The sequence below is a fragment of the Engystomops pustulosus genome, chromosome 8 (assembly GCF_040894005.1).
Source record: "Engystomops pustulosus chromosome 8, aEngPut4.maternal, whole genome shotgun sequence".
NCBI classification, from domain to species: domain Eukaryota; kingdom Metazoa; phylum Chordata; class Amphibia; order Anura; family Leptodactylidae; genus Engystomops; species Engystomops pustulosus.
In genome coordinates, this window is record NC_092418.1 from 15,991,447 (window position 1) to 16,018,612 (window position 27,166).

The 27,166-nt window shown below is 41.7% G+C and overlaps 1 protein-coding gene across 7 annotated transcripts in view; it reads right to left on the reverse strand.

The window, feature by feature from the left end:
- Positions 1–805: 805 nt before the first annotated feature.
- Positions 806–27,166, reverse strand: part of TOM1L2 (target of myb1 like 2 membrane trafficking protein) — a 49,962-nt gene continuing 23,601 nt past the window's right edge. For 2 of the 7 annotated variants that reach the window (XM_072119867.1, XM_072119866.1), the window contains exons 4-16: positions 9,580–9,729; positions 8,887–9,021; positions 8,160–8,309; positions 7,976–8,092; positions 7,764–7,897; positions 7,639–7,684; positions 7,436–7,556; positions 6,789–6,906; positions 6,421–6,496; positions 5,922–5,981; positions 4,018–4,077; positions 3,614–3,650; positions 806–2,955 (exon numbers count right to left, since the gene is read on the reverse strand). In XM_072119867.1, coding sequence (XP_071975968.1) covers positions 2,807–2,955; positions 3,614–3,650; positions 4,018–4,077; positions 5,922–5,981; positions 6,421–6,496; positions 6,789–6,906; positions 7,436–7,556; positions 7,639–7,684; positions 7,764–7,897; positions 7,976–8,092; positions 8,160–8,309; positions 8,887–9,021; positions 9,580–9,729 — 1,353 coding nt within the window. In that variant the 3' untranslated portion in view covers positions 806–2,806. Of the gene's footprint in view, positions 2,956–3,613; positions 3,651–4,017; positions 4,078–5,921; positions 5,982–6,420; positions 6,497–6,788; positions 6,907–7,435; positions 7,557–7,638; positions 7,685–7,763; positions 7,898–7,975; positions 8,093–8,159; positions 8,310–8,886; positions 9,022–9,579; positions 9,730–14,622; positions 14,842–27,166 lie in introns of those variants that run through there. The other 5 variants (XM_072119869.1, XM_072119868.1, XM_072119873.1 and 2 more) reach the window with 3 other exon arrangements.

The following is a 27,166-nucleotide window of genomic DNA, read 5'->3' on the forward strand; positions in this document are numbered from 1 at the left end:
GGAACGTCCTCTAATTTGTGGAGTGCCTCTAATTTGGAAGCAGTGCAGCTGCTTATATACCTGTGCAAGCCGTTTTCCCTGTCCATTGGTTGTGCAGTACATAGAAGTTATGTTGTATACCGGTCGGGTAAATAAATGCAGGGATATGGTAAAGGTTATTACATATTTGTGTTGTTACTGGGGAATTTTAAGATTATGCAAATAATACTTTATGGATAATATGTGCTGGTATGACGGCCTCTACCCAATGGCTGCTTTGTCTATAATCTCTTCAGGTCAGGTGAGGGGGGGCGCTGATCTCCTCTTAAGGACACAGTGTGCGGCGCCTAAGAATGAAAGTATAGGTCACCAATGATATACAATTGTACTTGGAAGATCAAAAACATTTAGTAAACTGCAGCCAAAGTTGTGAGAAATGGAATGGTCCAGATTCTGTGGCGTTACATGATATAGGACATGACTATAAGATGAGGAGCCTGAGGAAGTACAGAGAGGGGCAAATATTTAGAAGAAATCAGGTCCAACGCTGTGCTACACCCCATATCTGATGGCATTTACAAGCTCTGATCTGCTACAATGCTGATTGTTAGGTTTCTCTCTAATCTATATCAATTGTGCCTGCTGGGAGGACAGTGGCATTATCTATTTCCTCCTATAATGTCACATTATAGTGCCCTAGATGTATCTCCCCAAGAGAAATCAGAAAGTCCCCTGATTCAAAGGGGGGTCGCCTAAAATCACATGACCCAACTTGGAGGTGGTCACCCAATCTAAAGTTTTTGTAAGTAAGACGCCAGTCCACAGATGTTTGTTACGGATTTATTGGACATATTCTTACTTATCGTCTCTACAGTAGGACATTCCCGGCAGACAGACATATACAAGGAGGAGAATAGAGCGGACGGGGTTAATAACTTTATTACAGACAACGTCATCAACTCTAAAATTACGGATTCTCTTCCACAGCCTAAAGAACAAACACAGAGGGAGGGGAACGCAACAAATAAATAGTCTCTGCAACATTAAGAATCTACAATTAGTGTCTGCATGTATAAAATATAAAATAATTTAAAGACATTTCATATACAGGTTAGTCGTAGTGTTACGGGGAAGGGGGGTGCAGCAGCCTGGTGCTGTGAGAGGGGGGAGGGAGGTGCAAGCTTTCTGGGGAATGATCCTCATCAATAAACCGTTAAAAGGTTAAAAATGTAGTTAAAATTTGTTTCAATCGGATAATAGGGAATCTATGGATAGGACATTAGAGATTAAAGGGCCAGAAAACCCCTTTAATGTTTGAATGTCACTCCAGATGTCCCAGCGTAGTCATAGTAGTCCCAACCTGTCCATGTAATCCGACATACCCAATGTATGAGGGGAGAGGTCGGACCTATGGATGACACTCCCGTAAAGAATAGTGCACCCCACAAACTGGAGGAAGTTGCTTTGAAGGGTGACCATTATATAATATATGTCATAGGTCATGTGACCTATACAGGACGGTCATACACACTTCTCTGCATATCTGGCACACTATTTGCCCGGTTAAAGGTAATATTAGGGTGTAGTAGATACAGTCACATACTGCTACAATGTAAAAACCATACTGTAACAGAACGTCTTAAAGTCACACACATACAAACACACGTCATGGACCATTATTCTTCCATTTGACTGGATTTTCCCTTTAAATGCCTCGCAAAAACACGTTAATATCAACGTATATCAATGTAAACAACAGTGTTATCCACAACATCAAATATTACACCAACATTCTGGTCTCTGTATGGAGTTCTGCTACTAAGCCATAACAGAGGCGTAGTGTGATTCACACTGCGCTCCTAAATCTACATCCTAATGACAAATCCGGACCATTTGGGCCACACATTTCCCTTATGGGTTATGGGTGAAAGTTGGGTATTGGAGGGGGAGGCGTTCCAGGCTGCTGACATTCAGTGTAGTGAAGACTATCAGTGCCAAAGGAAATATAACAATGACTACAATCCATCGGCAGTGGGGTCATGAAAAGCTCATCACCCCCCCCATTCCCCTTGTGTACCCCACCCGCAGATCTGTAAAATATGGCATCCAAGGGGTTAAGAGGACGGGTGAATAGAGGAATCCATGTGCATGCTGTACTGGTGTCCGCCATGACAGGCCTACAGGGTACTGATGGTCAAATATAAGGGGTGGAACAGCGGACGCCCATCTAAGAGGTAAGAAAGCTGTGCAAACATTGCAGTTCAGGTATACATTATATCCTCGCCCTATATATACACCTCTATATATACTTATATATATATATGGACAGAAAACACTGTTTTCCGTGAGATGAGACATGCAGTGCTATTGCGACTACCAGTAGGGGGCGGGGAAGGGGCCATTTACAAGGTAGTAAAGGTATGTGTATAGCGCCACCTAGAAGGACAATACCATAAAATACTATGTAGCAGGGTAGGCGCCTAAATGTCCTCCTATCTTTTAGCCATCGGTACTACAGGCCACTAATCTAGAGAGATTGGGTCATTCCCAAAATAGGGGAAAGGGGGATATCTGTGACCCCCAACATACTAAGATGTTGTCACAGGTCACAGGATTCAGGTAATGGAATGTTAATAATTTACCAATGATTACATGAGCCAGTGGGGCAGCCATATTTGTCGGTGATGTCATCGGTTCCCTCTATCTAGGGATTAAAGTGTCAGTCCACATAATGCGCCCCCTGATCTGACTCTGATGAGTGACGGGTGTAGTGCGGGGGAGTGGCCTGTAGGGGCAGGAGGGAGGCGGAGCTATACCGAGCCGTTATTTACAAAGCAAACAGGGTGTCGTCCACCCGCTCCTGCTTCTTCCGGTTTGCAGGGTTCACTGTCAGGGAGGGGTCTGTAGTGGGGGGAGATGGGAGGTCCGGGAGTCTGTCCACCGCTTTGGCTCGTTCTTCCAGGAACTTGTCAAATTCTGCAAAAAAAAAAATAAATAAATAGAACAATAAATCACCATCCCGCCTCCCCGGGGCATCCATCACGCTGCGCCCGCCTCCCCGGAGCATTCATCACGCTGCGCCCGCCTCCCCGGGGCATCCATCACGCTGCGCCCGCCTCCCCGGAGCATCCATCACGCTGCGCCCGCCTCCCCGGAGCAACCATCACGCTGCGCCCGCCTCCCCGGAGCAACCATCACGCTGCGCCCGCCTCCCCGGAGCATCCATCACGCTGCGCCCGCCTCCCCGGAGCATCCATCACGCTGCGCTCGCCTCCCCGGAGCATCCATCACGCTGCGCCCGCCTCCCCGGAGCATCCATCACGCTGCGCCCGCCTCCCCGGAGCATCCACCACGCTGCGCCCGCCTCCCCGGAGCATCCATCACGCTGCGCCCGCCTCCCCAGAGCATCCATCACGCTGCGCCCGCCTCCCCAGAGCATCCATCACGCTGCGCCCGCCTCCCCAGAGCATCCATCACGCTGCGCCCACCTCCCCAGAGCATCCATCACGCTGCGCCCGCCTCCCCAGAGCATCCATCACGCTGCGCCCGCCTCCCCAGAGCATCCATCACGCTGCGCCCGCAGTGTATTTGTGCTATGGATGTCATGTACCTGCAGGATACACAAGACACTTACCTTCACTGGTCACTCCTTCCTCCAATTCTTCCCCCTTCTGTAGGAAAAAAAATTGCATCATTCTAAATCTACATTTTTATACAGAACCGCTCCAAGGGTGACCACCATACACTGATACAATTCTTACAACCCATCCCACCAATGACATCATATACATAAAGCTCCAATGACCCCTCCCCTCTAATGACATAATATACACAAAGCTCCGATGACCCCTCCCCTCTAATGACATCATATACACAAACCTCCAATGACCCCTCCCCTCTAATGACATCATATACACAAGCTCTGATGACATCATCTCATACTGTATTAGGTAGTGAATAGATGATAACTTCCACATTCCTCCTCCTCTGGGTCCTAGAGCTACAGGGATTTGAGACAAGAGTAGAACATCATCTCACCACGTCTGTCCCGAGCCACTCCTCTAGGTCATCCATGTCCGAGGCCTGCGCCACGGGAATCTACAGCAAGCAGGTGCAGCCAAAATACATCCAGAAGCATGAGATGCGGGGGTGAGGTGGGGGTGGCAAAAACGGGGGAAATGAAGCAAAATCAATAAATATAATGGATAAAAGAAGCAGAAGAAACAGAAATATGACAAAATATGACAACATAAAATGCGCTGGAGATGACATAACAGAAAAAAAACCATGGAGGATGGAGGTAACGGCCAATGTTAGGGCGATGGGGTCAGCGGGAAGGGGTCGGGGTCACGTGTTATAATGTTAGGAAACCCCTGAGGTTAGATCTTTCCCATCACAGGGACCCTCAGCAGTAATAGGACATCTATTAAGGGAATAGATTCATCTCTGGGGTCCTGCCAGGACCTTTCACTCCTCCAGTGCACTGTGTTATACTGCAGGGGAGGGTCAAGCTCCTGATTGGGAAGAGAGTCTGTATAAGCGAGGACCAGGCCGGTCTCCTTGCACTGAGTGATAACTGAGGAACATACAAGAGGTGTAATACCCTCCCCTTTAGTAGCGCCGTGTAGATATGAAAGGTCCTGGAAGGTTCACTTTTCATAAGTCTCAGCTGCAATACCAAAAACGACCTATAAACAAGAGGGGAGCAGTTTCTGCTTCAAAAGAGAAGACTCTTCTCTGCTCATGTCATATCATATAACATTTACTATGTATCCATAAAGGGATGTGGTGCGATGCTACAAGCATTGCAATTAAAGGGGTCCTGCGGGGTGGGGTCATCCAGATCTGACACATCCGAGCTGGAAGCAAACGGCTCTGCTACACGAGCGACATGAAGGGTTAAACATGGCGTCAGCGCTACAGGCGGCGTATCCCCTCCTCGTATAAGCACAAGTTTTGCCTCCATGAAAATGAAATCAACGCTATCAGACTACAAAATAGTCAGTGAGCGACCTTCCTGCTGTGGTAGGGGGTGTGGGTGGTCACCGGCTTCCCCTCCAAGACTGGCTGAGGCGGACTTGCAACTACAACTCCCAGCATGCCCTGACTGCAGAGAGCCACAGATTGTAACCTGGACCCCAGATGTCTGTGCATAGGGATATGAGTGTGAACTAGGATCAATAATCCTCACACGTGTCGGGGACTTTAGACAGGAATCATCCGTGTAAACACAGGACCTGTCACAGGGGAGTTTGGACTCGTGTGTGACATATATCAGATGTAATCGGCTCAGGATTGTTTCCTCTGATAAGAGGGGCGGCTGTGGCTACCGGCGCAGGTAGATAGCTGCCCTAAGCCCTTACAGCAGGTACAGATACAACTCTTCCAGCTCCTCCTTTGTGGGAGGTTCTAAGCTCCTCCCACTGTTCCTTTCTAAGCCCCTCCTTTATAGAACTTCTCATAGGCCCCTCCCATAATACAGATTTCTTTGCATTTTGGGGGAAGCATAACGTGAGCGCCCCTCCCCCATTGCACCTGGACTGCAGGATCAGACTACGGCAGCTTTGTTTGTAGTCTGTTACCATGGAGACATCACCTTTTGAACATCTTGATACTTTGTAGCTGTGTGAAATATTTTCAATAAAAACTTGTGGTTATCCCAGGAGTCCAGATACAGATGTTGGGGATTGGGGGAACAGTCGGATATCTGTGTGCATGCCACGGTGGAGCCCACCCGCAGGTGTCTATCCTAGGGTGCAGCTTCCCTAATGCTATATGTATCCATACTACCCCCTGTCCTGCTGCGGAGGGGCTGGTGCAGTACACGCAGATATTCGGCTGCTCGCAATCCCTGCCCTGTTAGGATGGTAAGATCTCATGGGGAAAGAGGGGTCAGGTGGTTATGGGGGGATTGGGGGTCTGACGGCCGGTGCACCGCTCACCATTCCTTGAGTAATGAGCCACTTGTCTATGGGCTCCATGGCTCCAGCTCTACCTCTCCTCTGGATCACAACCCAAACATTTCACAGAGCGGAGAAGGGAAACAGAACAGAGATTATGAATCAGCACGAGGCCTGAAGAAGGGTCCATGATGGGGTAGAAGCCTCCTACCCTTGATGTGTCTATTACTATCTATCAGAGCTGACCTCTGATGGATCCTGTGCTATCGGCTATATCAGTACAAGAGGTGAGATGACGCTATTATATAGACACCAGTCATCCATACTAACCCCTCACCCGTGTGGCCTGATAGATCAATGTACACCTCCGCCCAGCAGACGTGTCCGCGCTGCAGCATCCTACACACAGCCATGACGCCTCCTATTACAACAGTGCGTTCATCTAGCGTCACCTAGTGCTCATAAGTGGAACTGCAGGTACAGACGTTACTGAGGAAGTGTTCTCCTCATCATCATCACGGCCCTCGCCCCTGCTACTTACCCCTCCTGTGTTCTGCTGCCGCACATCTAATGCTGTGGCCAATCCGCCCAGAGCCTGAGGGTCCTCGTAGGTGACACTGCCGGACAGAAAGGCGTTAATGACATCACTGTGAAGGTCTAGATCATTAGTTTTATCAATTTATCTAATTTATACATGGAAACTCTCATCTCTATCCATGGATCTAGTGCATGCTGTATTTCCTCACTGACTACGGGAGGTCTATGGGCGCTCTATGCTGCAGACCCGGACAGCACAAGCTTCAAACGTACATTTGTGTCTATCAGGACTAATTGAATACATAAGGCTCCCCCTAGTGGTGGCTGCAGGCAAACAGAATTCATGGTGCAAAAAACGCATCTCATACTCACTCTTTCCTTTGATCTGCCAGGGAACTGCTCCGAGTCTGCGCAAACATATCAAAGTCATCCCGCGGGTTGGTGCTGGGGATGGCGCTGAGCGTGGCACTGACACTATTTGAACCGACATCTGGAACAGATGGAGCGCAGATAAAAAGATCAGTATGTATCATGTCCAAGGCCTGGGTGGTGCGCCGACTAGTGATCAACTAACCAAAAGGACTGTGATTTATGGATTTATATTCCCAATAGCTTCCCAAATGTAATGTGGGGTGTCCTCACACTGCTGTGCTCTCTGCATACCCACACTCTGCCAGAGATTGAACTTGAAGCAGAAGTGAAAGGCTACAGATACACTTAACACACAGCTAAGAGCACAGCAGTGTGAGGACAGGCACTCAGTACACTTTGAAAGTTATGGTCATTTAATTTAATGTCCTGCTGCTACTAACAAACACACAAAGGTCTGATAACACATCTCTCCAGGGACAATACATAACACTGTATGCAGAGAGCACAGCAGTGTGAGGACACTCCCCCAGTGCTACAATCCTGGAATTTAAATTCATATATCACAGTCCTGCTGCTACTAACAACACACGTAACTTCTAAATGTTGTCATTCTGGCGTTGTGTGCTTAATAATTCAGACCTACTTACCAAGTCCCCCCAGCTGGGTTGTTAGTGACGCTGGGGCGGTGTTGCCCACCATAGGACTGACGACTGCAGGAGATCCGGGTCCTAGGTCAATGAGGTTATCTTCAGTGACCTCGCTCAGTACCTGCAGCAGGACAGAGAATACACGATCAGTGGAGATCAGGAAGGAGGAGCTAGATATGGTAATGACAGCGTTGCAGTCTTACCCCATTGGTGTTCTGTGCAGTGCGGCCGGACCTGTAGCGCTCAAACCTGAAGAATATAAATAGCCATTAGTCAGGATGCTCCGGCTCAGGTTCATGACCCTACCCGGGCTCTGGCCGCCCCTCACCTCTCGTATCGGAGGAAGACGTTATTCAGGTCATCATTGACGTGTAGCAGCTCCTCAGTCACCTCCTCATTGGACACTCGAGAGATGAGCTCCACAATCCTCTGCTGCATGGCCCGGCAGGTTCTGTTCAGATCCTAGAGGAAGAAGCAGTGAGATCCAATTCCGACATGCTTTACTGTAGCCCTTTCCATTCCCTGCAGAGCGCCCCCTACCTGCAGAAGCTCCAGATCCGAGGCGTCTTCCTGGCCTGGAGTCATCTCCGTCAGCATCTCAGACATGACCTTCGTGTTGCCGCGGACGATATCAAGCTCGCTCCTCAGGCGGCCGATCTGCAGAGGAAGACATTATCAGGCCCCATCCAAAAATCATCCTTACCCACGAACACTTGCTGCTTACCTGTTCTGAGTTGGCAGTGATTGGCCCACCCACGCTTGGTGGAGGGACGGCTGGGGCGGAGTATGGCGTCTGAGAGGAGGAGAAGGAGCTGGTGCGCTGGTGAGACTGGGACTGATGCATGTTCATAGCAGGATCCACCTCCGGAACACTCTGTGGAGACACGGATACAATGTATCTAGTACAATACAGGAAATATGGCAACCAAATTCCCATAATCCAACATCAATGGTATCAGAGTGGATCATAGATTTGGGATTCCTGCTCCGAAGGCAATCATCCAGGGTTAGGATCATACAGCATTGGAGTTCTGGATTATCAGATGCCGGACACCGAGCTTTGTACTCATGATGTCCAGGTCTTGCGCCCAGGCCGCCGGCTGCACCTTTAATAATGCAGAGTGCTAAGACGCGGATTGGGGAGGGAGTCCTTGTCTCGGATACTCTGTAGGAATGAATTATTCATCCTGTATTCTCCGCCTGCAAGGAAAATCAGCCACCAGAAGACAAGCTGCAAGTTCCTGACAGTGGGGGGCATCCTCTTAAAGGGACACAGTTCCTCTGAAGTACAGAAGATATGTCCGATGACCCTTTTTGTCTGTCCAGAATGTTTGCATCCACAGACGGACACTCCGGGAGTCAGATTAGACATAACACTGGCTTCAGTTTTGAGTGCTCAGTACTGCTGACAGTTTCCCTTTAAGGCAGGGCAGCTCACAGCACAACCTTACCCTCTGTGGAGTGTGTATTGGCGACAGGGCATCAAGATCTGCCATAGGAAACTCAATCCCTTTCCTCTTCAGTTCTTCGTATATATGCACAACTCCGGTGAGGTCGGGGCTGCTCCGAAACGCGTCTGCCCAAGCCTGGAGGAGACAGGAACAAGCAGATCTGACAGCATCTGAGAACAACATGTATACGGCCCACAGAACCAGAATACACAGGCTGCAAAGTGACCCCAAACCAACGGGGGCTCTCCGCTTAACATCAGTGGATGGACTAGGATGGCGATGACAAGGGGTGCCACTACTTATCCCTCGGGGGCTCCAGATATTGGTGATGGGCTCCAGTAATCCAGGTACGAGTCTGGTAGGAGTGTGCACTGCACAGCGGAGGAGTGTGACTTACCTTAGTCTTTGATACCAGGGTGTATGTGAGGTCAGAGGGGAGAGCACTGGGTCCTGGATCTGCCAGTGAGTACTGGAGGGTGAGGGCGGCACTGCGAGGTCTCAGTGACACAGTAACCCAGTGAACTGCCCAGCGATGATGTTACATGCGACACCTGATCCTGCCCCAGGCTGACGTTACACAGCAGGTGGGGGGCGGGAGCAGCACCTCCAGTCCCGTCATTAGCATATTAGTCTTATTAATCACTAATTTTTGCGGTACTTGTCTTGTATTTCCCGAGGACCTGCGCTGCTCACCTGGATCAGTGCCAGCACCTTATCCTGCACAATGGTCGGGGGGTTGTTCTTGGGAGAGATGATTTTCACCAGCACCCCGTCTATAAAGTCACGATGCGTTACCAGAACATGGAACCGGTGCCCGCAATTCTTCACACACGTCTCCAGCACCTGGAACCAAAGGAACCCGGACAGATGTATTAGAGGATGCACTAACAATGTCATGTGACCCCCCCCCCCCTGCAGGTCTCTGGGGGGGGAGTACAGGCACATAGAGGCTATAATTCCTTAAAAGTACAACTATAAAGTATAAAAACGTTTGACTAGCTGTGCACTAAGCCAAAATGAGTAATTCTCTAATTTACACGCATTAGCCATCTGCAGCCGTTTGTCAGCTAACAGGCAGAAAGCTAGCAGGACCTTAACTCTCTGGCTTGGTTGGTTGCCATGGGAATCCGTAGCTAGACTGAGGAGAAGAGAGGAGAGTGGGTGAGTGTTGTTGGGAGGAGTCACTAGGAGTCAGGAGACACTCCTGATCAGGACCTGCCCTGATGTCATAAGCAAGTGACTGATCACATGCTTCAGGTCATTCAATTACATACAATGAATGGGATGTAGCAGTGCTGTTTGTGTTTGACAGTTTGAATATAGTAGAAATGTATGAAAGTATGAGGGCAAAAAATTAAGCCAGAGCTCAGGCTCCCCATCAGTTCTAATAGGCAATGAAAAAGGTTCGCAAAATATGAGACAGAGTGGAGCGCTAATAGTAGTACTTTTCCAATAGTTTAAAATATACCAATAGCAATGCCAGTTGGTTAAAACAAATGGCTCGTTTATTAGTTCAAAATTATTAAAAATATTAAAAACGGGTTTTTACCAATCTCTTATAAGGTCCACATAACGCGTTTCGGGTTCGCACACCCTTTTTCAAATACAGGACAAAAATCAATGCATCAATACACAGAGATAACAGGAGTTTTTATAATAAAGAACACTATCTTAACTTACAGTTGCAAGCTGTGGTGTGGTGTAGGAAATGGCGCCAAACGGGGAATTGGCGCGCTACCTGACTCCGGCGGGTAGCGCCTGCGCAGTCCCGTAGCTCGTGCCGGAGAAACCGGAAGTGCCGGAGCTGACTTCCGGCGAGGATCGTGAATGTCGGCCGGAGCACTTGTATATTCAGTATTATGTAACGATGATATTGGGAGGGTTATTTATAGTAAATTAGCGGAGGAAATACACAGTAATGGCCACATAATAAACTAAACAGCACCAGAAATAAGTAAATGTTCTTATAAGTGAAGACATTATATGTTTATATAAAACATATAAAAAACATATATGGAACATAAAAGTGTATAATAAATAGGCTGGAATGGAATGGAAGGTCCGAAGAAAGTTATACATAAGATCAAACTTTGTTTTAACAAAATTATTAGAAAACATTCTCCAAGCTTTCATTTAAACCAGCAGGTGTCAGACATTGTAGTTTAAAAATCCAATACATTTCTCTTCTTTTTAAAAAACTAAATCTCTGGGGTATGTTTGGTTTAATTTGCTCTATAGGGGTAATTTTAAAATCTTTCATGTTGCAGCTATGATGGGTCGCTGCGTGTCTTGAGACACTGTGCAGAGCAAAACCTTTTTCTATATTTTGTCTGTGCTTATTTAGTCTCTCTCTCAGAGGTTGGATAGTGCGTCCTATGTACTGGAGTTTACACCTGCATTCAATTAGGTATATGATGTATTTAGAACCGCAATTTAAAAAGTTTTTTATGGGAAACACTTCGTTTGTGATAGTGGAAGAAAAATTTGTTTGTCTGTGTGTTATTGACTCACAGCATTTGCACCTATTGTGCCCACATTTAAAGCTTCCTAGCATTTTCGGGAAGAAGGATGCTCCCATATCTCTACCAGATTCTATTGGTCGGAGCCGACTTGGTGCTAGGATGTTTTTCAAGGTTTCGGATCTCCTGAATGTCAGCTGTGGCTTCTTGGGGATCGATTCTCTTAAATACGGGTCATGCATTAATACATCCCAATGTTTTTTCAGAATCGTCCGAATTTTCTGGCAATCAGTTGAATAAGTTGTAATAAAATTAATGTCACTTGTGATAGTCTCTTTATTTTTGTCTCTAGGAAGCAAACATATTTCTTGTGTTAACGCACCTGCTTTATTTGCTGCTGTTTGGATAAGGGAAGATGGATATTTTTTGGCTCTAAAGCGTTTAGTTAAAACCTCACTTTGCTGCTGATAATCCGTATCATCAGTGCAGTTGCGCCGGATTCTCTTGTATTGCCCGTATGGTACATTGGTGAGCCATTTCTTAAAATGACTGCTATTAAAATCTAAAAAACTGTTGCTGTCTACTTGTTTAAAAAATGTTTTGGTTTTGATATTCCCATCTGGATTATGGAATATAACTACATCTAAAAATTCTGCGTGGTTTTTGGTGATGTTGCATGTAAATTCAAGACCCCAAGAGTTTTCATTGATATCATTAATGAATTTTAATGCTTCCTCCTCTGTGCCCTTCCAGATAATAAAAATGTCATCTATGAATCTTTTATAAAACTGACATTGTGCAAAATCCGCATGTTGGTAAATCACTTGTTCCTCAAAGAGTCCAACGTAAAGATTGGCAAAGCTAGGGGCGAATTTGCTCCCCATAGCAGTGCCACGTTTTTGTAAGAAGATCTTATTGAGAAAAGAGAAGTAATTGTGTTTCAAGATGAAGTTTGTTGCTCGCAAGAGGAAGTTGGCCTGTGGTTTTCCAATGTTTGGATCTTTGTCTAGAAAATATGAGGTAGCATATATCCCCAGATCATGTGGGATATTCGTATATAGTGAGGATATATCCATTGTTATAAATAAGAATGAATCCTCCCATTTTTGTGTAATTATTTGTTTTATTAAATCAGAGGAATCCAATAAAAAGGCATCAAGAAGTCTTACGTATTTTTGCAGGTATATGTCCACGTAATGTGACATATTCGAAGTTAGTGAACCTATGCCTGCAATAATGGGTCTCCCTGGGGGTTTTGTTTGATTTTTGTGCACTTTTGGTAAATAATAAAAGTGGGCCGTAGCAGGTTCTTCTATTTTCAAATATTGGTATTCTTTCTTATTCAGAATTCCAGTTGCAAGACCTTCATCAAGGAGATTGTATAGTTCCTTTTTGAACTTAGGCGTGGGATCAGAGTCTAGTTTTAAATAGAACTCCGTGTCTGATAACAATCTCGTAGCTTCTGCTATATAGTCTTCCCGATTTTGTAGAACAATCCCCCCTCCCTTATCGGCTGACTTGATAACTATGTTATCAATTTTAGACAAATTTTTAAGTGCTGTTCTTTCTTTCTTAGTGAGATTGTTTTTCTTTGAATGGATTTTGGTGGTATCATTCTGGGAATACATATTTTGGAATTCTGTTGAGACCAAGGTGTAAAAGGTTTCAACATAATTGCCTTTGTGATGGGAAGGGTAGAATGTAGACTTAGGTCTTAGGTTGGTATGTATTGGATCTATGTTATCGGACTTATTTGTAGTAGGAAGGATTGTGTCGTTGGTATCATGATATGAATTATCTTCTTTATTATTATTAAGTAGATTAAAATGTCTCTTAAGTGTAAGATTTCGTATAAATCTATTAAGATCGATGAATAGTTCAAATTCATCCGAACGTTTTGTGGGACAGTAAGATAGTCCTTTTTGTAATATTTTGGTCTCGTCTATAGACAATTGATGGGAGGAAAGGTTGAAGATTTTCACAATGTCTGTATTCTCTTTTGGTTCTCCAACCTCTGGATCCTTAGTATTTGGTGTGTTGCTTATCTTAATTTCTTGTTCTTGGGGGTCTCGACTAGGGAGTCCTCCTCTGATGATGTTATTTCTGTGTCTGCTCTTTCCTCCTCGGGTTCCTCTCTTACTGCATTTTTTCTTTTTAGGGATAAAGGAGGTGCGGGGAGGCTTACTTCTTTTAGAATTGGGTTTATTGCATATTTTTGTAAGGGGAAGTTCATCATTTCCCCTGGAAGTCCTAAAAAAGACACAGTTTCATTAAATGAGATACCCTCTGGGTTTTGTGGTATTTCCACTGGTGTGTTTTTCATGTTACTCCCAATTAGAGGTGTAAAAAATTGTTGTGGGGGATCATCAATAGGACTTGTGGGGGGTGGACTATTTTCATGGGTAGTGAAAATAGACTCATTTAAACCTCCTGATGGAAATTTTCCAGATGGTAAGTTGGGTCTAGGATGTTCTTTATTCAAATCCGTTAATACCTCTGGTTTGGTGGCGGGATTTTCTACAAGGGCCAATATAGACAACTGGTTTTGTTTCTTCTGTGTCCTACTTTCTCCTGTTTTCTGATTAAGACTGTGTGTAGAAATAAATGTTCTGGTATGTGAAAAATCTTTTTTGTAGTGTCTTTCATTGCGCGTATTAGGGGTGTTTTGGTCCATGTTTGGATTGTGTTTTGGATGGAGATGGGAGGGAATATGTTCTTTAGTGTAGTATTTCTGTCGATTAGTTATATCTCCGGATTTATGATTATGTGGGACGGAGTCTTTAGGACGGGGGTTTCTATTTATATTTTTGTTTTTGACCCAATATTTAATATTTCCGGTTTTGAAGTCTTTTCTGTCTCTCTCCAATTTTCCTACTTTTTTCTCTAAAACTTCTTTTTCAAATATTTCTATGTTAAGTGTCAGTTTTTTGTGAAGTCTATTGTAAATACTGGTTTTTTCAAAAGGGTGAAGTTTAGATAGGATTTCATCTATGATAGGTGCACAATTCTTGGATAAAGAGAGTCGTTTACTACAGAGACATTTTAATAGAGAGATGGAACATTCATGTAGTATGTTATCCCATTCATTTACAAACAATGGATCATTTTTAAAAGCCGGATCTGGGTGTAATCGTAAACCTCTGGGTATGATATTCTCTGTAAGATAAGTGTCCAAAAACAGTTTGTCTAAATGGTGTTGAGATTCAGTCTTCATATGTTTTTCTAAGTCATAGAATAGTTGTTCAATACATTTTTCATCATGTGGTGGTTCACTCACTGTTTCGAAAGTTCTAGTCCGTTCTCCTATTGAAGTCTTGGTATAGATGGAAAACACTTGTTCTCTTTCTCGGAATCTTCTTTCAATTCTTGACATGGTTATTATTTTTCGTCCAAAAGGTCTTCCAGACTCACCCTTGTCAGCCGAGCTCCTCTCTGTGCCCCTAAATTCCGAGTTCAACAAGTAAACCGGTACAGACTGTAGGCCAAGGAAGACAAAAAAACGGGCAACACACACAGGGCGGCGCCTCGGGTGATAACGTTTGGAGACAAGTGATGTTTAAATGGTAGAATAAGGGTGCTCACCTGGAGGATTCTTTAGTCATAGGCATATATACATATATGGAGTAGGATGAGCTCCCCAATTTTCCAGCTGTGGATGTGTCAGCTAGGATATCCAAATCTTCAGTTGTGTTTGGTAGGGTATATTTATAGGGCTTAGTACACTATATGTGCAGCTCACACAGCTCAGATGCACCGGGGTCCCCAAACGGGGTCCGGAAAACAGATAGGCAATGAAAAAGGTTCGCAAAATATGAGACAGAGTGGAGCGCTAATAGTAGTACTTTTCCAATAGTTTAAAATATACCAATAGCAATGCCAGTTGGTTAAAACAAATGGCTCGTTTATTAGTTCAAAATTATTAAAAATATTAAAAACGGGTTTTTACCAATCTCTTATAAGGTCCACATAACGCGTTTCGGGTTCGCACACCCTTTTTCAAATACAGGACAAAAATCAATGCATCAATACACAGAGATAACAGGAGTTTTTATAATAAAGAACACTATCTTAACTTACAGTTGCAAGCTGTGGTGTGGTGTAGGAAATGGCGCCAAACGGGGAATTGGCGCGCTACCTGACTCCGGCGGGTAGCGCCTGCGCAGTCCCGTAGCTCGTGCCGGAGAAACCGGAAGTGCCGGAGCTGACTTCCGGCGAGGATCGTGAATGTCGGCCGGAGCACTTGTATATTCAGTATTATGTAACGATGATATTGGGAGGGTTATTTATAGTAAATTAGCGGAGGAAATACACAGTAATGGCCACATAATAAACTAAACAGCACCAGAAATAAGTAAATGTTCTTATAAGTGAAGACATTATATGTTTATATAAAACATATAAAAAACATATATGGAACATAAAAGTGTATAATAAATAGGCTGGAATGGAATGGAAGGTCCGAAGAAAGTTATACATAAGATCAAACTTTGTTTTAACAAAATTATTAGAAAACATTCTCCAAGCTTTCATTTAAACCAGCAGGTGTCAGACATTGTAGTTTAAAAATCCAATACATTTCTCTTCTTTTTAAAAAACTAAATCTCTGGGGTATGTTTGGTTTAATTTGCTCTATAGGGGTAATTTTAAAATCTTTCATGTTGCAGCTATGATGGGTCGCTGCGTGTCTTGAGACACTGTGCAGAGCAAAACCTTTTTCTATATTTTGTCTGTGCTTATTTAGTCTCTCTCTCAGAGGTTGGATAGTGCGTCCTATGTACTGGAGTTTACACCTGCATTCAATTAGGTATATGATGTATTTAGAACCGCAATTTAAAAAGTTTTTTATGGGAAACACTTCGTTTGTGATAGTGGAAGAAAAATTTGTTTGTCTGTGTGTTATTGACTCACAGCATTTGCACCTATTGTGCCCACATTTAAAGCTTCCTAGCATTTTCGGGAAGAAGGATGCTCCCATATCTCTACCAGATTCTATTGGTCGGAGCCGACTTGGTGCTAGGATGTTTTTCAAGGTTTCGGATCTCCTGAATGTCAGCTGTGGCTTCTTGGGGATCGATTCTCTTAAATACGGGTCATGCATTAATACATCCCAATGTTTTTTCAGAATCGTCCGAATTTTCTGGCAATCAGTTGAATAAGTTGTAATAAAATTAATGTCACTTGTGATAGTCTCTTTATTTTTGTCTCTAGGAAGCAAACATATTTCTTGTGTTAACGCACCTGCTTTATTTGCTGCTGTTTGGATAAGGGAAGATGGATATTTTTTGGCTCTAAAGCGTTTAGTTAAAACCTCACTTTGCTGCTGATAATCCGTATCATCAGTGCAGTTGCGCCGGATTCTCTTGTATTGCCCGTATGGTACATTGGTGAGCCATTTCTTAAAATGACTGCTATTAAAATCTAAAAAACTGTTGCTGTCTACTTGTTTAAAAAATGTTTTGGTTTTGATATTCCCATCTGGATTATGGAATATAACTACATCTAAAAATTCTGCGTGGTTTTTGGTGATGTTGCATGTAAATTCAAGACCCCAAGAGTTTTCATTGATATCATTAATGAATTTTAATGCTTCCTCCTCTGTGCCCTTCCAGATAATAAAAATGTCATCTATGAATCTTTTATAAAACTGACATTGTGCAAAATCCGCATGTTGGTAAATCACTTGTTCCTCAAAGAGTCCAACGTAAAGATTGGCAAAGCTAGGGGCGAATTTGCTCCCCATAGCAGTGCCACGTTTTTGTAAGAAGATCTTATTGAGAAAAGAGAAGTAATTGTGTTTCAAGATGAAGTTTGTTGCTCGCAAGAGGAAGTTGGCCTGTGGTTTTCCAATGTTTGGATCTTTGTCTAGAAAATATGAGGTAGCATATATCCCCAGATCATGTGGGATATTCGTATATAGTGAGGATATATCCATTGTTATAAATAAGAATGAATCCTCCCATTTTTGTGTAATTATTTGTTTTATTAAATCAGAGGAATCCAATAAAAAGGCATCAAGAAGTCTTACGTATTTTTGCAGGTATATGTCCACGTAATGTGACATATTCGAAGTTAGTGAACCTATGCCTGCAATAATGGGTCTCCCTGGGGGTTTTGTTTGATTTTTGTGCACTTTTGGTAAATAATAAAAGTGGGCCGTAGCAGGTTCTTCTATTTTCAAATATTGGTATTCTTTCTTATTCAGAATTCCAGTTGCAAGACCTTCATCAAGGAGATTGTATAGTTCCTTTTTGAACTTAGGCGTGGGATCAGAGTCTAGTTTTAAATAGAACTCCGTGTCTGATAACAATCTCGTAGCTTCTGCTATATAGTCTTCCCGATTTTGTAGAACAATCCCCCCTCCCTTATCGGCTGACTTGATAACTATGTTATCAATTTTAGACAAATTTTTAAGTGCTGTTCTTTCTTTCTTAGTGAGATTGTTTTTCTTTGAATGGATTTTGGTGGTATCATTCTGGGAATACATATTTTGGAATTCTGTTGAGACCAAGGTGTAAAAGGTTTCAACATAATTGCCTTTGTGATGGGAAGGGTAGAATGTAGACTTAGGTCTTAGGTTGGTATGTATTGGATCTATGTTATCGGACTTATTTGTAGTAGGAAGGATTGTGTCGTTGGTATCATGATATGAATTATCTTCTTTATTATTATTAAGTAGATTAAAATGTCTCTTAAGTGTAAGATTTCGTATAAATCTATTAAGATCGATGAATAGTTCAAATTCATCCGAACGTTTTGTGGGACAGTAAGATAGTCCTTTTTGTAATATTTTGGTCTCGTCTATAGACAATTGATGGGAGGAAAGGTTGAAGATTTTCACAATGTCTGTATTCTCTTTTGGTTCTCCAACCTCTGGATCCTTAGTATTTGGTGTGTTGCTTATCTTAATTTCTTGTTCTTGGGGGTCTCGACTAGGGAGTCCTCCTCTGATGATGTTATTTCTGTGTCTGCTCTTTCCTCCTCGGGTTCCTCTCTTACTGCATTTTTTCTTTTTAGGGATAAAGGAGGTGCGGGGAGGCTTACTTCTTTTAGAATTGGGTTTATTGCATATTTTTGTAAGGGGAAGTTCATCATTTCCCCTGGAAGTCCTAAAAAAGACACAGTTTCATTAAATGAGATACCCTCTGGGTTTTGTGGTATTTCCACTGGTGTGTTTTTCATGTTACTCCCAATTAGAGGTGTAAAAAATTGTTGTGGGGGATCATCAATAGGACTTGTGGGGGGTGGACTATTTTCATGGGTAGTGAAAATAGACTCATTTAAACCTCCTGATGGAAATTTTCCAGATGGTAAGTTGGGTCTAGGATGTTCTTTATTCAAATCCGTTAATACCTCTGGTTTGGTGGCGGGATTTTCTACAAGGGCCAATATAGACAACTGGTTTTGTTTCTTCTGTGTCCTACTTTCTCCTGTTTTCTGATTAAGACTGTGTGTAGAAATAAATGTTCTGGTATGTGAAAAATCTTTTTTGTAGTGTCTTTCATTGCGCGTATTAGGGGTGTTTTGGTCCATGTTTGGATTGTGTTTTGGATGGAGATGGGAGGGAATATGTTCTTTAGTGTAGTATTTCTGTCGATTAGTTATATCTCCGGATTTATGATTATGTGGGACGGAGTCTTTAGGACGGGGGTTTCTATTTATATTTTTGTTTTTGACCCAATATTTAATATTTCCGGTTTTGAAGTCTTTTCTGTCTCTCTCCAATTTTCCTACTTTTTTCTCTAAAACTTCTTTTTCAAATATTTCTATGTTAAGTGTCAGTTTTTTGTGAAGTCTATTGTAAATACTGGTTTTTTCAAAAGGGTGAAGTTTAGATAGGATTTCATCTATGATAGGTGCACAATTCTTGGATAAAGAGAGTCGTTTACTACAGAGACATTTTAATAGAGAGATGGAACATTCATGTAGTATGTTATCCCATTCATTTACAAACAATGGATCATTTTTAAAAGCCGGATCTGGGTGTAATCGTAAACCTCTGGGTATGATATTCTCTGTAAGATAAGTGTCCAAAAACAGTTTGTCTAAATGGTGTTGAGATTCAGTCTTCATATGTTTTTCTAAGTCATAGAATAGTTGTTCAATACATTTTTCATCATGTGGTGGTTCACTCACTGTTTCGAAAGTTCTAGTCCGTTCTCCTATTGAAGTCTTGGTATAGATGGAAAACACTTGTTCTCTTTCTCGGAATCTTCTTTCAATTCTTGACATGGTTATTATTTTTCGTCCAAAAGGTCTTCCAGACTCACCCTTGTCAGCCGAGCTCCTCTCTGTGCCCCTAAATTCCGAGTTCAACAAGTAAACCGGTACAGACTGTAGGCCAAGGAAGACAAAAAAACGGGCAACACACACAGGGCGGCGCCTCGGGTGATAACGTTTGGAGACAAGTGATGTTTAAATGGTAGAATAAGGGTGCTCACCTGGAGGATTCTTTAGTCATAGGCATATATACATATATGGAGTAGGATGAGCTCCCCAATTTTCCAGCTGTGGATGTGTCAGCTAGGATATCCAAATCTTCAGTTGTGTTTGGTAGGGTATATTTATAGGGCTTAGTACACTATATGTGCAGCTCACACAGCTCAGATGCACCGGGGTCCCCAAACGGGGTCCGGAAAACAGATAGGCAATGAAAAAGGTTCGCAAAATATGAGACAGAGTGGAGCGCTAATAGTAGTACTTTTCCAATAGTTTAAAATATACCAATAGCAATGCCAGTTGGTTAAAACAAATGGCTCGTTTATTAGTTCAAAATTATTAAAAATATTAAAAACGGGTTTTTACCAATCTCTTATAAGGTCCACATAACGCGTTTCGGGTTCGCACACCCTTTTTCAAATACAGGACAAAAATCAATGCATCAATACACAGAGATAACAGGAGTTTTTATAATAAAGAACACTATCTTAACTTACAGTTGCAAGCTGTGGTGTGGTGTAGGAAATGGCGCCAAACGGGGAATTGGCGCGCTACCTGACTCCGGCGGGTAGCGCCTGCGCAGTCCCGTAGCTCGTGCCGGAGAAACCGGAAGTGCCGGAGCTGACTTCCGGCGAGGATCGTGAATGTCGGCCGGAGCACTTGTATATTCAGTATTATGTAACGATGATATTGGGAGGGTTATTTATAGTAAATTAGCGGAGGAAATACACAGTAATGGCCACATAATAAACTAAACAGCACCAGAAATAAGTAAATGTTCTTATAAGTGAAGACATTATATGTTTATATAAAACATATAAAAAACATATATGGAACATAAAAGTGTATAATAAATAGGCTGGAATGGAATGGAAGGTCCGAAGAAAGTTATACATAAGATCAAACTTTGTTTTAACAAAATTATTAGAAAACATTCTCCAAGCTTTCATTTAAACCAGCAGGTGTCAGACATTGTAGTTTAAAAATCCAATACATTTCTCTTCTTTTTAAAAAACTAAATCTCTGGGGTATGTTTGGTTTAATTTGCTCTATAGGGGTAATTTTAAAATCTTTCATGTTGCAGCTATGATGGGTCGCTGCGTGTCTTGAGACACTGTGCAGAGCAAAACCTTTTTCTATATTTTGTCTGTGCTTATTTAGTCTCTCTCTCAGAGGTTGGATAGTGCGTCCTATGTACTGGAGTTTACACCTGCATTCAATTAGGTATATGATGTATTTAGAACCGCAATTTAAAAAGTTTTTTATGGGAAACACTTCGTTTGTGATAGTGGAAGAAAAATTTGTTTGTCTGTGTGTTATTGACTCACAGCATTTGCACCTATTGTGCCCACATTTAAAGCTTCCTAGCATTTTCGGGAAGAAGGATGCTCCCATATCTCTACCAGATTCTATTGGTCGGAGCCGACTTGGTGCTAGGATGTTTTTCAAGGTTTCGGATCTCCTGAATGTCAGCTGTGGCTTCTTGGGGATCGATTCTCTTAAATACGGGTCATGCATTAATACATCCCAATGTTTTTTCAGAATCGTCCGAATTTTCTGGCAATCAGTTGAATAAGTTGTAATAAAATTAATGTCACTTGTGATAGTCTCTTTATTTTTGTCTCTAGGAAGCAAACATATTTCTTGTGTTAACGCACCTGCTTTATTTGCTGCTGTTTGGATAAGGGAAGATGGATATTTTTTGGCTCTAAAGCGTTTAGTTAAAACCTCACTTTGCTGCTGATAATCCGTATCATCAGTGCAGTTGCGCCGGATTCTCTTGTATTGCCCGTATGGTACATTGGTGAGCCATTTCTTAAAATGACTGCTATTAAAATCTAAAAAACTGTTGCTGTCTACTTGTTTAAAAAATGTTTTGGTTTTGATATTCCCATCTGGATTATGGAATATAACTACATCTAAAAATTCTGCGTGGTTTTTGGTGATGTTGCATGTAAATTCAAGACCCCAAGAGTTTTCATTGATATCATTAATGAATTTTAATGCTTCCTCCTCTGTGCCCTTCCAGATAATAAAAATGTCATCTATGAATCTTTTATAAAACTGACATTGTGCAAAATCCGCATGTTGGTAAATCACTTGTTCCTCAAAGAGTCCAACGTAAAGATTGGCAAAGCTAGGGGCGAATTTGCTCCCCATAGCAGTGCCACGTTTTTGTAAGAAGATCTTATTGAGAAAAGAGAAGTAATTGTGTTTCAAGATGAAGTTTGTTGCTCGCAAGAGGAAGTTGGCCTGTGGTTTTCCAATGTTTGGATCTTTGTCTAGAAAATATGAGGTAGCATATATCCCCAGATCATGTGGGATATTCGTATATAGTGAGGATATATCCATTGTTATAAATAAGAATGAATCCTCCCATTTTTGTGTAATTATTTGTTTTATTAAATCAGAGGAATCCAATAAAAAGGCATCAAGAAGTCTTACGTATTTTTGCAGGTATATGTCCACGTAATGTGACATATTCGAAGTTAGTGAACCTATGCCTGCAATAATGGGTCTCCCTGGGGGTTTTGTTTGATTTTTGTGCACTTTTGGTAAATAATAAAAGTGGGCCGTAGCAGGTTCTTCTATTTTCAAATATTGGTATTCTTTCTTATTCAGAATTCCAGTTGCAAGACCTTCATCAAGGAGATTGTATAGTTCCTTTTTGAACTTAGGCGTGGGATCAGAGTCTAGTTTTAAATAGAACTCCGTGTCTGATAACAATCTCGTAGCTTCTGCTATATAGTCTTCCCGATTTTGTAGAACAATCCCCCCTCCCTTATCGGCTGACTTGATAACTATGTTATCAATTTTAGACAAATTTTTAAGTGCTGTTCTTTCTTTCTTAGTGAGATTGTTTTTCTTTGAATGGATTTTGGTGGTATCATTCTGGGAATACATATTTTGGAATTCTGTTGAGACCAAGGTGTAAAAGGTTTCAACATAATTGCCTTTGTGATGGGAAGGGTAGAATGTAGACTTAGGTCTTAGGTTGGTATGTATTGGATCTATGTTATCGGACTTATTTGTAGTAGGAAGGATTGTGTCGTTGGTATCATGATATGAATTATCTTCTTTATTATTATTAAGTAGATTAAAATGTCTCTTAAGTGTAAGATTTCGTATAAATCTATTAAGATCGATGAATAGTTCAAATTCATCCGAACGTTTTGTGGGACAGTAAGATAGTCCTTTTGTCCTTTATCCCTAAAAAGAAAAAATGCAGTAAGAGAGGAACCCGAGGAGGAAAGAGCAGACACAGAAATAACATCATCAGAGGAGGACTCCCTAGTCGAGACCCCCAAGAACAAGAAATTAAGATAAGCAACACACCAAATACTAAGGATCCAGAGGTTGGAGAACCAAAAGAGAATACAGACATTGTGAAAATCTTCAACCTTTCCTCCCATCAATTGTCTATAGACGAGACCAAAATATTACAAAAAGGACTATCTTACTGTCCCACAAAACGTTCGGATGAATTTGAACTATTCATCGATCTTAATAGATTTATACGAAATCTTACACTTAAGAGACATTTTAATCTACTTAATAATAATAAAGAAGATAATTCATATCATGATACCAACGACACAATCCTTCCTACTACAAATAAGTCCGATAACATAGATCCAATACATACCAACCTAAGACCTAAGTCTACATTCTACCCTTCCCATCACAAAGGCAATTATGTTGAAACCTTTTACACCTTGGTCTCAACAGAATTCCAAAATATGTATTCCCAGAATGATACCACCAAAATCCATTCAAAGAAAAACAATCTCACTAAGAAAGAAAGAACAGCACTTAAAAATTTGTCTAAAATTGATAACATAGTTATCAAGTCAGCCGATAAGGGAGGGGGGATTGTTCTACAAAATCGGGAAGACTATATAGCAGAAGCTACGAGATTGTTATCAGACACGGAGTTCTATTTAAAACTAGACTCTGATCCCACGCCTAAGTTCAAAAAGGAACTATACAATCTCCTTGATGAAGGTCTTGCAACTGGAATTCTGAATAAGAAAGAATACCAATATTTGAAAATAGAAGAACCTGCTACGGCCCACTTTTATTATTTACCAAAAGTGCACAAAAATCAAACAAAACCCCCAGGGAGACCCATTATTGCAGGCATAGGTTCACTAACTTCGAATATGTCACATTACGTGGACATATACCTGCAAAAATACGTAAGACTTCTTGATGCCTTTTTATTGGATTCCTCTGATTTAATAAAACAAATAATTACACAAAAATGGGAGGATTCATTCTTATTTATAACAATGGATATATCCTCACTATATACGAATATCCCACATGATCTGGGGATATATGCTACCTCATATTTTCTAGACAAAGATCCAAACATTGGAAAACCACAGGCCAACTTCCTCTTGCGAGCAACAAACTTCATCTTGAAACACAATTACTTCTCTTTTCTCAATAAGATCTTCTTACAAAAACGTGGCACTGCTATGGGGAGCAAATTCGCCCCTAGCTTTGCCAATCTTTACGTTGGACTCTTTGAGGAACAAGTGATTTACCAACATGCGGATTTTGCACAATGTCAGTTTTATAAAAGATTCATAGATGACATTTTTATTATCTGGAAGGGCACAGAGGAGGAAGCATTAAAATTCATTAATGATATCAATGAAAACTCTTGGGGTCTTGAATTTACATGCAACATCACCAAAAACCACGCAGAATTTTTAGATGTAGTTATATTCCATAATCCAGATGGGAATATCAAAACCAAAACATTTTTTAAACAAGTAGACAGCAACAGTTTTTTAGATTTTAATAGCAGTCATTTTAAGAAATGGCTCACCAATGTACCATACGGGCAATACAAGAGAATCCGGCGCAACTGCACTGATGATACGGATTATCAGCAGCAAAGTGAGGTTTTAACTAAACGCTTTAGAGCCAAAAAATATCCATCTTCCCTTATCCAAACAGCAGCAAATAAAGCAGGTGCGTTAACACAAGAAATATGTTTGCTTCCTAGAGACAAAAATAAAGAGACTATCACAAGTGACATTAATTTTATTACAACTTATTCAACTGATTGCCAGAAAATTCGGACGATTCTGAAAAAACATTGGGATGTATTAATGCATGACCCGTATTTAAGAGAATCGATCCCCAAGAAGCCACAGCTGACATTCAGGAGATCCGAAACCTTGAAAAACATCCTAGCACCAAGTCGGCTCCGACCAATAGAATCTGGTAGAGATATGGGAGCATCCTTCTTCCCGAAAATGCTAGGAAGCTTTAAATGTGGGCACAATAGGTGCAAATGCTGTGAGTCAATAACACACAGACAAACAAATTTTTCTTCCACTATCACAAACGAAGTGTTTCCCATAAAAAACTTTTTAAATTGCGGTTCTAAATACATCATATACCTAATTGAATGCAGGTGTAAACTCCAGTACATAGGACGCACTATCCAACCTCTGAGAGAGAGACTAAATAAGCACAGACAAAATATAGAAAAAGGTTTTGCTCTGCACAGTGTCTCAAGACACGCAGCGACCCATCATAGCTGCAACATGAAAGATTTTAAAATTACCCCTATAGAGCAAATTAAACCAAACATACCCCAGAGATTTAGTTTTTTAAAAAGAAGAGAAATGTATTGGATTTTTAAACTACAATGTCTGACACCTGCTGGTTTAAATGAAAGCTTGGAGAATGTTTTCTAATAATTTTGTTAAAACAAAGTTTGATCTTATGTATAACTTTCTTCGGACCTTCCATTCCATTCCAGCCTATTTATTATACACTTTTATGTTCCATATATGTTTTTTATATGTTTTATATAAACATATAATGTCTTCACTTATAAGAACATTTACTTATTTCTGGTGCTGTTTAGTTTATTATGTGGCCATTACTGTGTATTTCCTCCGCTAATTTACTATAAATAACCCTCCCAATATCATCGTTACATAATACTGAATATACAAGTGCTCCGGCCGACATTCACGATCCTCGCCGGAAGTCAGCTCCGGCACTTCCGGTTTCTCCGGCACGAGCTACGGGACTGCGCAGGCGCTACCCGCCGGAGTCAGGTAGCGCGCCAATTCCCCGTTTGGCGCCATTTCCTACACCACACCACAGCTTGCAACTGTAAGTTAAGATAGTGTTCTTTATTATAAAAACTCCTGTTATCTCTGTGTATTGATGCATTGATTTTTGTCCTGTATTTGAAAAAGGGTGTGCGAACCCGAAACGCGTTATGTGGACCTTATAAGAGATTGGTAAAAACCCGTTTTTAATATTTTTAATAATTTTGAACTAATAAACGAGCCATTTGTTTTAACCAACTGGCATTGCTATTGGTATATTTTAAACTATTGGAAAAGTACTACTATTAGCGCTCCACTCTGTCTCATATTTTGCGAACCTTTTTCATTGCCTATCTGTTTTCCGGACCCCGTTTGGGGACCCCGGTGCATCTGAGCTGTGTGAGCTGCACATATAGTGTACTAAGCCCTATAAATATACCCTACCAAACACAACTGAAGATTTGGATATCCTAGCTGACACATCCACAGCTGGAAAATTGGGGAGCTCATCCTACTCCATATATGTATATATGCCTATGACTAAAGAATCCTCCAGGTGAGCACCCTTATTCTACCATTTAAACATCACTTGTCTCCAAACGTTATCACCCGAGGCGCCGCCCTGTGTGTGTTGCCCGTTTTTTTGTCTTCCTTGGCCTACAGTCTGTACCGGTTTACTTGTTGAACTCGGAATTTAGGGGCACAGAGAGGAGCTCGGCTGACAAGGGTGAGTCTGGAAGACCTTTTGGACGAAAAATAATAACCATGTCAAGAATTGAAAGAAGATTCCGAGAAAGAGAACAAGTGTTTTCCATCTATACCAAGACTTCAATAGGAGAACGGACTAGAACTTTCGAAACAGTGAGTGAACCACCACATGATGAAAAATGTATTGAACAACTATTCTATGACTTAGAAAAACATATGAAGACTGAATCTCAACACCATTTAGACAAACTGTTTTTGGACACTTATCTTACAGAGAATATCATACCCAGAGGTTTACGATTACACCCAGATCCGGCTTTTAAAAATGATCCATTGTTTGTAAATGAATGGGATAACATACTACATGAATGTTCCATCTCTCTATTAAAATGTCTCTGTAGTAAACGACTCTCTTTATCCAAGAATTGTGCACCTATCATAGATGAAATCCTATCTAAACTTCACCCTTTTGAAAAAACCAGTATTTACAATAGACTTCACAAAAAACTGACACTTAACATAGAAATATTTGAAAAAGAAGTTTTAGAGAAAAAAGTAGGAAAATTGGAGAGAGACAGAAAAGACTTCAAA